We start from the raw sequence: 10,961 nt of genomic DNA, 5'->3' as shown, positions 1-10,961 counted from the left end.
TACATCGCGAGCTGTGAACTTTTAAACCTTATGGTTTCGTCGTACAGTGTGAGCTGTAGCTGCGTGCAACGATTGGAAAAAATCATACAGTGTATGGCCGGGTAAGGAGGGTCCATTTATGCTTTCATGTTTTTGTTTTCTTTCACTTGACTTCAAAGCCAAACCAATTCATCTGTTAGGGTGGCGGCCATTTTACGCCACCGCTGTATCTCACCAATTCAAGAAATCAATAAAGTCTCTGATATGTCAGACATTAGCTAAGTCAGAGAGGCTGCTAACCTGAGCAGATTAGCTGCTGTAGCCACGTTGCCTTTACTTTGAGCTGATTTTTCGCTCTGCCTAATACACACCCTCTCTGATTGGAGAAAGTAGCTGTTTGTTTACTGTGCAAGCACAGCGTGGTTAAGGTAGCTGCTACCTGCTGGGGGCACTGTTACGTAGCTATTCTCCAATCGCAATTTTTTTTCACAGGATATTAAGGGGTTTCTGTTTAAGCTTTATTTTTATGTTATTTAAGCCCTTATTATTCATGTTTGAGGTGTCAGAGCATCAGAGTTATACATGATTAATGCATAATTGATTAAAACCTTAAAAGGAAAAATCTTGGAAGTATTGTTTGTATTTACTGTTTTTCTTCAGGGGTTGAATTTTGCTTGTCGCGTTCGAAGCTGTCAAACTCAGAGCCTGTCCGTTACCAACCCGTCCAGTGAGCACTGTACCATCAGACCTGTCATCACGGGTGAGCAGTGGAGTGCTGCTCTCCTTCTGACCTTTGAACCCAACCAAAGCAAGACATTTGACATCACATATAGACCACTGACCGTAACCACTGATGGCCAAAAACACCTGGTAACGAGAAGAAATGCTTCAACGAAAATATTTCTGTGTACATGGATAATAAATCCAATGTGTTGTGTTAAGGTGTTAAAAACAGAGTTGTGATATTTTTTCACAGGGATCAGTTTTTTTCTCCTTTCCTCTTGGAAGGGGAATGCTATTCAACCTGCAGGGAACAGCTTCTCCTCCCAAAGCAGAGGACACTATCACCTGTGAGCTGCCTGCCAAAACTAAACACGATCAGGTCCTTGAAGTCAACAACTGGCTCTCCAAGAAACAGAGGTAAAACTATGTAACTCTTATATATTATCTATTATCTTATACATCTTGCCAAACTGAAATCTCTCATTTATTTGTTTACATCTAAGAGGTCTGACTTTCCATTAGTCTTTTAAAGTTTCCTTAATAAAGTCTTTTCACTTGTTGCAAATTAGGATATGCATGTGAGGGCATATAAGGTCACCTGACTCAGCCAGCCTGGAGGCTCATTTTTTAAAATCAATTTAAACATCATTGTTTAAAGGTAAAAGGGGTTTAGATTGCTTACAAATGCATTTGCACTGGAAAAAGTTGAAATCTAAATAATTCATATTTTCTTGAAATAAGTGCATTTGTTCTTGAATTGAGGAGGTAAGTGAGACAGTTTGCCAACGGAACAAGACAATCTGCATTTGGAGTAAGAAAAACAATTGCATTGTCGTATTTCATGTGCATATTACCTAATTATCTCATTTTAAGAGTTAAAAAAAACTAATTCCATTGGCAGGTCATCTTATATGCCTGATTAAATTAACAATAGGAAGTGCCTATTTCACCCCACTGGAACTATAGATTTTAATGCAGAAATTCTAAAAAATTAAAAAGGAGAATGTGTTTAAAAGACAGAGAAAGAGTTCTATAGCTACAAAGAAGGGGACAATGCTGAAGAAGAAGAAGTGGGCTATGGCAGGCCATTTTTACATTTAAAAATGGCCTGCCATGTTCCGTTTGTAGATCACTAAAATAAGATTCTTCCTGATAAAAATCACACTCCTAGACTGAACTGTAGTTATTCATTTTTTAAATGACATTTTTGGCCCTTTTCCGCCACAAAGTAAATAATCTATTTATGTGTAATCTGAAAATAACTTAAGTAGCTCTTCATGTGCTGTAAACATTATTAAATAAAAATAAAATGATCCGCATCTCGCTCACATTAAACAAACCAAAACCATGCAATCTCATGTCCTATCAACTGAGTTGTAGAATCCTCACCCTATAAATATTTAACTCGCTGTGAAAAAGTTCCGATCATTATTTAAAGTCGTAGGGAAATTGCCATTCCAACTGTTGCATTTCTCCTGAGTGGTGCACAACTTTTCACGAGTGAATAAAGTGAATGTGATTGGTAATTTATCAAGATGGCGGGATTGTTGTAGCGAAGGTTCGCAAGCAAGTTTGACTGTAGCCGGTTTTTCAGAAGCATCTTGCTAACCCAAGTTGCTAACCAGTAGCCGGTTTTTCAGAAGCATCTTGCTAACCTAAGTTGCTAACCAGTTAGCAACTTAGTGCTAGTAGGTTCCCAATGGGAAATTCCATTGGGACCAAGTAGCACTAAATTGGTGACTCAGAAACGACACTGTCAAGGAACGCTATGGACAGCGGAAACATGCAGGAGGAGGAGAGTTTTGTGTCGGAGGTCGTGGATGAGTCTCCTCCGTCATACATTTTTTATTTAGAGGAGGAAAGTAGGGATGAAGATGTTGTGGAAGAGGACGCCAAGGTTTGGTAGAAGGCTTCCAGCCGTACATGTTTGAGCCCTTGCCTCGCAACGCTGCCAGTTCTGTTAGCTCTACGCCTGCTGAAGACACAGACGTCCATCCCCGTGAACACTGGGACAGAACTCAATGGGAAAGTAAATGATTCTTATTTCAACCGTTGTGTATATTAGCTGCGACATAAGAATCAAGATGCTATGACCGAAAAAATTTGATTAATAGGTGAACGTTGATATCTGATATGCTGAATTTAGGTGTACAAGCTGACGTTAACTATCTGGCCTACATAAGATAACGGGAAAAAAAACACAAATTTTAAGACAGATTTTTTTTTTTACATCGAAATTTTCTCAATTAAGGTACAATATAGTCTGATAAAGAGTACATTTATATGCACTTTTAAGCCAGAATGATTTGCCATTTAAATATGACTTCCCTAGGACTTTAAAAAGATCCTAATCAAACAATCATGCAATGTTCGTTTTTAAAACCTGTATATGTAATGGACCTTGTGAAGGATTTTTTTTTTTTCTGCACAAAACTACAACAAAAATCTGACTATATCAGGAAATAAAACAACGTGATTGGCAGTAAGGAGAGCGGAGACAGCGGACGCTCTGAGTTTACAGAAGGAAACCTGCTACCGACCAGGTTGGCCCTGTGAGAATGTTACTATGGCAACAGAAGCAGAGGTTAAGCAAACTCTCTTTTCAGGTTAAGACATCTTAGATTTTTCGGTAAACCTGCTTCATGAAACGGACCCCAGGTCCTTATAAAATACACCAAATGCTTTACAGTGTATAAGCACATTGAAATAGTATGTGCTCCTGCTTGGGTTGCACTAATGCCAGCATTTTAGTACAAATATCTGATCTAGATGCATAAAATGCAAGTTCAAAATGTGTAGTACTACTGATACTACTGGCTTAAGTACTTATCAATGCTACAATAGTTCTTCTATGCTCATAAATTAGCTGCTGTGGAGCGTACGTGGCAGCATCTGGTGTGAATTTCTGTGTTACAATAATATGCTGGGTCCACTTAAAAATCACATGCTGGAAACGGATCTGGTTTATATACATCTGTAGTGTTTATCTGGAGGTGAAATTCTGTTCCTTTAAGATGCAGGCTATTTTTTGTTTTCTATTTTCAGTTTCTCCGTGCTACTAGAAGTTGTTGAACCAGAGAAAACAGACCCTACGGTGTCCCTCAAGGGACACGAGTCCATCGAGGTTCCTGCTTTGACAAAGAAAGACTATAAGTTGTCTTTCTTTGCATATAGAGAGGGGGATTACAACACCAAGGTTGGGACAAACTTAAACAACAAAGAACATTTTTTAAATATACCAACATACATAAGCTAAAAAATAGAGACAACATCTTGAATCTGGCCCTGACTGAACACCTCGATATTTCTACGCAGGTGACGTTTCGTAATGAGGTAACAGGTGAGTACCTGTTTTACCTCATTTACTTTAAAGTTAGGCCTCCAGGGGTGCTGTCCACCATCAAAATGGAGACGCCCGTTCGTCGGGTAGCCTCAGCTACTGTAGATGTGAAGAACCCCCTGACCACAGATACCAGCTTCACCACTGAGTGTAAATGTAGCGACATTAAGGTCCTACCTCAGCTCACCCTCCCAGGACAGACCAAGGTGAGCCTAAAACATTTATTTTAATTGGAAGACAGGATTAACATCACAGCTGACCAGGGTTATGTCTGCATATCTTCCCCTCAGGATGTTCTGAGACTTGAATATCTTCCTCTTCATGTTGGGGAGGCTACCTCTCGGTTCACCCTGTTCAGTAGTGATCTGGGTCATTTTCACTACAATCTGCTTCTCAAAGCTCTGCCCCCACCAGCAGAAAAGATGGTCCACTTCCAGGCTGCTCTGGGTACCTGCCACTCTATCCCCGTTAAGTTCATCAACTACTCCCCCATCGTCACCACGTACACCTGTAAGGTAAGAAACCACAAAGCCAAATGAAAACAAATGACAATGAACCAATCTGTCTGGTTGGATTAGGGGTGGGTATTGGCAAAGAAGTCATGATTCGATTCGAATCACGATTCACATGCCACGATGCGATTCTATCACGATGCATCATGATACTTATTGCGATATTGCGATGCATTGTGATATTTTCACTGAACACTGTAAGAAAAAGATACAGCCCTTACCAGTGGCACAGTAGTTTATTGATCTGTTGTTCTGTCTTTCTTGCAGACGGACTGTCCTGATTTTAGCTTGGACAGCGCTGTCCACGCTTCGCCCGGGTTTCCTTTAGGGTCGGAGGTCATGGTGGAAGTTCGTTTCGAGCCACATCAGTTTGGGGAAGTGCGGGGACAGCTCAGCCTGGCGTCAGAAGATGGAGGGGAGTACGTCTTTCCTTTGTGTGGCGTCTGCGTTCTCCCCAGACCTCAGGGACCTTTCAGCATCATGGCGGGTGGCAGCATCACCATTCCCTTCAAGAACGTGTTCCTGAAAACAACCACTTTCTATTTGAAGGTAAAATTCATGTGTTGCTTACAAAGCAACACATTACCCTCCCCCGCTTTACAGCTACTGAAGCTGTGATTGGACAACTGCCTTGTCTCCTATTTTCTATTTTTCCACCAAGCGTCCCTCCTCAGCTGGCTCTCCTGCTCCGCTCTCTTTCACCCTGCACCTGGACCCATGCCATCTTTCTGCTCTTTTGGCACTAAGCTCAAGTTCTTCTTACCTGGCTCTGAATGAGCATCATTCTTCTGCAATTCTCTTCTTGGACCTGTTCCTCCCTCATCCTCAGTTTATTTTTAATATTTACTCATAGAATCCTTCAAGCCTTTGGTGTCATCTTCTTCCCCTTTTCTCTTCTCTTCCCTTTTCTGTGCGCCGGACCTCTGAAAACCTGACATTCTAAAGGGCTGCTACTCCCACAGCAGTGTGTCGCAGTGAGCTTGTCGCAGATATTTTTTATTTATGCCCAACATTGAAGCGTGGCCTATGCTATGTTATTCCATGCCACAACGCAAGAAAGACAGTCACAAACTAGCTGTGGGTCAAGTTAGTGCGACAACAGAGGGACATGAGGGTTAAAAAGAGCGGGGATCCAGGTACGAAAAAGGGTCCCTGCGTTCTAACGCACCTCACTCTTCTAGCGAGTCCACCTTAATGAGTCAACTTCCAAAATGGCGATCATACAAACAAAACAAGCTGATAAGGTACCAAACAGGAAATACGCATAGTGTAGAGCAGATGTAGAGTTGACCAATCAGAGACCTCCTGTCTCGGACACTGTCTGCGGTCACCTACAGTACGATTTCGGAGAGGTGCAGCAGAGTGTCTGGTACTTTTGCATTCACTGTGAAACACACAGACGTCCTGGTTTCTGAGTATAAATCATTCTTTAATCTGCAGTGAAACAAACTTTAAAATTTGCAGCCCGCCATTGTCTTGGTCAAACCATTTTATGTTGGGGTGGGGGGAGTTCTAATGGCCCCTGATTTAAAGAAAACATATTACATATGCCATATGTTTATTGAAAAAAGATAGTGGGTCTGAACAAGAAGCTGTGTGGTCTGGTCTGGTCTGGTTCCTCTGGGCTTTGGAGAGAGGCTGGGGTCCGATTTTGGGGAGAGTGTCTCCAGTGGTCCGTGTTCTGACCAGTACTCTCTCCCTGGTTGATGGTTCGAGGGTGGACAGGCAGGTGAGCGCAGGTAGAAGGGATGAGCGGTGGATCAGTCCGAGATCACACTCGGGTTCCTTGTTGCGTTCAGACGGGGATCCAAGGTCTGTGGTTCCAGGCTGGGTTTCAGGTTCAGAGTCCAAGGTTCAACGCAGAGGCGTCAACGAAGTGACGCCCTCCTCCTGGTTCCAGCTCCTTAAGAAGGGTGGTAATCAGCTCAGATGTAGTGCACCTGCCCATCCATCCCTGCTGATGAGACAGAGAGAAAGAGAAAGCCTGGCCTGCACCCAAGGCCTGGAGTATGACATCTGGAAGCTAACTTTTTTGGCTTTGGATTTCGACATAAATCTAGAATCATTGAGCTTTATGTTTTCCTTTAGTGTTAACATTATAGTATATAGTGCATAATCTAAACAAAGAAACAACTAAAATGCAGATAAACATATTTTGCCAGATTACAGGTTTAACTGTCACAGTTGTTCCCCTCATGGGAATTTACTGAATCCTTAAGCTGAGGTCATGCTGGTCACTTCCTGCTGCCTGCTGTTAACCTTCTCCTCACATCTCTACCATTGCTTTAATTTTTTAAAATGTTTCTCTCTGCATATCTTTTAATTTAGGGTATTTGTTTGTCTCCTAGGTTGACAATCCCTGCTTCAGTGTGAAAGAGGTGGACAGCATCCCCTCTAAAAAGAGGAAGAACATTCTGGTGTCCTTTGAAGCTCCTCCAGGAGGGTCTGCTCAGCTTTCCTGGTCTGGAAAGCTGACCGTCAGCAGCCAGCGCTCCAAGGGCCACAGCGAGCAATGTTCATGGGTCTTTTACCTGCAGGGCAAGCTACCTAAATGACTTTTTCATTGCAAGCCAAAGACAGACGGCTATGCCTTTTATACGTTCACTCAGCTTCAGTTTTCCCTATTTTGTTTGTCTAGATTTTAGAACGTATAATTTAATAAAGTCTGCAGAGAAGCACTTCCTGTTACTGCACAGTTATTTCCACATGGGGGGGATTCATGTCAAGTCAGTTTACTGACATCTGCTGCTCCATAGATGTGTCTTAAGGAATGTCTTACCTAAACCTTTTTTTTTTTTGCCTTTTGGTCACTGCTGTGGCCCCTCAGCTGGACCTAAACCATAGAAGATTTTCTCCAAACACAAAATCCGAGTACATTTCAAACCAAACAAGACCCTTAAAAACAGGCTAGTGCATCCTACAGACAAAACCCTCAGACCGGAGTGGTGATTGCAGTTCATTGCAGTGAGGAATGCTCTGATCGTTATATTGGAGAAACCAATATAACAGAAACACAGAAGACTTAGACAGATGTATTTGTCATTTTGTTTACACAAGTGTAAAACAAAAAGAAATTTTGTTTGGAACACCTCTCTATACAAATTCATCTTTTTAAAAAATGCAGCCTTGAAAAATAATAAAAAATATATATAAAAACAGTTTTTTTTAATAAAATGATAAAATATAATAAAATACAATACAATAACCCATTTTACAAAACATTTAGCAGTCTAATGGCAGTGGGGAAGAAACCGTCATGTTTTGGAAAAAAGATTTTGAAGAAAAGAGGACAGGTGGTTTCAGGCCAGGTGACAGCCTTGGATGGGCGCGGTACAAAATTCTATATATAGAATTCTATATATATATATATACATATATATGCATATATATATATATATATATATATATATATATATATATATATATATATATATATATATATATATATATATATATATATATACTTAATAAATATTTTTAAATATTTTTTTAGTTATTAAAGACCTCATTCAAGGATTTAACAATCATATATATATATATATATATATATTCAATTCAATTCAGTTTATTTATATAGGGCCAAATTCACAACACATGTCATCTCAAGGCACTTTACAGTTCAACCAGATCATCCAGTCAAATTGATACAAAGTTTTCTATCTAAGGAAAACCAGTTGATTGCATTGACTCATTGACTCAAATACAATCTCTCACACTAAGCATGCTTGTAGCGACAGTGGAGAGGAAAAACTCCCTTTTAACAGGAAGAAACCTCCAGCAGAACCAGGCTCAGTGTCAGCAGCCATCTGCAGGGGGCCGACTGGGGTTCAAGGAGACGGAAGCAGAGATACAAAAAGCAGCTGTAAAAGGCGGCCCCGTCCAGGAAACACACAGCCAGGCAGACGAGCTCCAAGGCAGCTCCCATGCCAGAGGACGGAGAGAGCACATCCACTCAGTCACGGTAAGAGAAACAGGACCACATTGGAAAACAGGCCGATCTCCAACGTCTATAAACAAGGGTGTTGATGGAAGCAGCACAGCTGATGTTTCTTTCCAGGATGACGTCACAGCCAAACAGGAACAGATGAGGCAAAGCTACTCTGAGGAAAAGCAGAGAGAGCAGAAGGTTAGAGATTGAACTAACAGATTCTGCAGAATAGGAGAACAGAGAGAGAATGAAGCAGAATGATGAATATATATATATATATATATATATATATATATATATATATATATATATATATATATATATATATATATATATATATATATATATATATATATATATATGTGTGTGTGTGTATAAATATAAATATAAAAATATATATTTATAAATATATTTAAAAATAGAGATCTTTCTAGTTTTTATTTTCTGAAATATACAGCACATTTGGCTTTCCGTAACTGCTCCAGTTCATTTGATCCCATTTATGGAATTTTACTTATGTGATTTCTACTTATGTGACATGTTTAAATTGGACGACAAAATATGAGCTGGGACATAAATCAGAATTAACTTCCATATACACATATTAAATTATATTAAATATGAAAGCGCTCTAGTATTGTATATGAAAGCTTTTTAGTTGTGTATATGAAAGCTTTTTAGTATATATTCCAAGGGAATGTATTAATGTTTGGAATGTTTTAAATAATTTATCAAGACAAACTCGAGAAAAATTTAATTTTCCCAATTTTTGTAAATAATGATAACAATACTGAGGACATTAATGACGCTCATAATTTCAACTGCAGCTCTGAATGAAACATTAATTGACAGAAATCCTTATTTAATGTTTCTCACAGCCTGAGAGAAAGGGAAAATATAGATATCGTCAATAAATGTTATAACAAGAGGTCAACTTACTATAATGGCATTGATGTGGCAGTAATTAAGAAGGTAATTGAGGAAATTATTTATCCTCTGACTTACATCTGCAATCTGACATTTCTGGACGCAGCATCTGACACAAAAATAAACAGTAGGTTGTTTTTCACTGTTATTGTAATTTTACAAAACGAACACTTGATGTGGTCACGTTTATACCATTTCCAGAAAAGATGAAAATTACAGACACCATTTCACAAGTTATAGGCTTGTCTTCTACTTCTGCAGTTTTCCACAATTTGGGGAAATGTACTTGTGGATAGACTAGATATATTCATTAATAAACATAAACTGCTTTTGTTGTGTATTAATCTGCACTAATCATAAGATAAAATAAAGTTAATGTTTTATAAGTTTAAAGTTGTTTTCCCAAATACTGTTATAAGAGCAATTCAAGGCCAAAAAGGAAAAGAAAAAAAACAGAGCAATGAATGGAGCCATTCAAGGCCAGAGAGGAGAAAAGCAGAGCAGTGAGTATGTGTAACTATTGCACCTGGCCCCAATAGGAGTGAAGTCTGCAGGACAACGCAGGGTTGAGGCCCCTTAGTGATAAGAAAGCACACTCAATAAAAATGAAATATTTGACATCTCAAGGTTGCCCAGCTCAGCAAAATTTGGCCATACAAAAAGAGTTGTTATTTTCAAGGCACACGGAGCGGAAATGGTCCCAGAAAGGGTGATGCTTTGACTAAGATACGAGGGGGGAGCAGTAGGCCAGACTGACATGGCTTGAAGCAAGGGAAAGATGTGTTCTGACATGTTTGTGACTAAACCGTCATAAGTTTCTGATTTGAATGCACCAGATGTTTTCATGGCCTGAGAGATTGCTCTCACAAGAATGAGATGTGTCTATGAATGTCATCGTGTTTTGCAAATAAATATCAATGTGACCTTTACCAAAGACTGAAATATGTTCTGAAGGGGGTTTTCCACCAATAAGAAATGTATAAAAGGGAGCTGTGTTCACCATTTGTTCAGCTTCGGCTCACCGGTGACCAGCTCCGTGTGAATGTGTTGTGTTTAGCAATAAACACACTGGACCCGGACTCAGCTGCCTCTGCCTCAATTTTTTGATCTCTGTTTGAGACTTTTTCTGCTTTTTAAGAACTTTGAATTTTTATAAAACATAGCTTCAATTTTAAGTCGTCAAGAAGAGAATTATAGACGACACTTTCCGAAAGTCAGTATGGATTTAGATCACAAAGATCTACAGCAATGACTGTGTTTAAGTTGATAGAAGTGGCCACCAGCGCCTTAGATAATAACAAATCTGCAGTTGGTGTATTTATTGGTGTCAAAAAAAATCTTTTGACACAATAAATATAAAAATATTAATTATGAAATTGAAGCTTTATGGTATCCAGGGAGTAGTACTACTCTGAATGAAAAAATATCTTAGAAACAGGCAACAATTTGTGCAAATGGTTGACTGCCAGTCAATGTGCTTGGAAATTGTTTGTGGTGTCCCCCAGGGGTCAGTATTGGGGCCAAAATGATTTATCCTTTATATTAATGACAT

At 39.5% G+C, this 10,961-nt stretch overlaps 1 protein-coding gene across 1 annotated transcript in view; it reads left to right on the top strand.

The window, feature by feature from the left end:
- hydin (HYDIN axonemal central pair apparatus protein) overlaps nucleotides 1–7,252 on the top strand; it is a 135,164-nt gene extending 127,912 nt beyond the window's left edge. Inside the window, exons 84-90 of the mRNA XM_038297814.1 lie at nucleotides 640–849; nucleotides 956–1,119; nucleotides 3,748–3,898; nucleotides 4,018–4,248; nucleotides 4,333–4,557; nucleotides 4,822–5,103; nucleotides 6,903–7,252. Coding sequence (XP_038153742.1) covers nucleotides 640–849; nucleotides 956–1,119; nucleotides 3,748–3,898; nucleotides 4,018–4,248; nucleotides 4,333–4,557; nucleotides 4,822–5,103; nucleotides 6,903–7,109 — 1,470 coding nt within the window. The 3' untranslated portion in view covers nucleotides 7,110–7,252. The remainder of the gene's footprint in view (nucleotides 1–639; nucleotides 850–955; nucleotides 1,120–3,747; nucleotides 3,899–4,017; nucleotides 4,249–4,332; nucleotides 4,558–4,821; nucleotides 5,104–6,902) is intronic.
- Nucleotides 7,253–10,961: the final 3,709 nt, after the last annotated feature.

Source organism: Cyprinodon tularosa, unplaced genomic scaffold, assembly GCF_016077235.1.
Source record: "Cyprinodon tularosa strain WSP-4 unplaced genomic scaffold, ASM1607723v1 ctg398, whole genome shotgun sequence".
NCBI classification, from domain to species: domain Eukaryota; kingdom Metazoa; phylum Chordata; class Actinopteri; order Cyprinodontiformes; family Cyprinodontidae; genus Cyprinodon; species Cyprinodon tularosa.
This window is presented reverse-complemented; position numbering and strand designations above follow the sequence as displayed.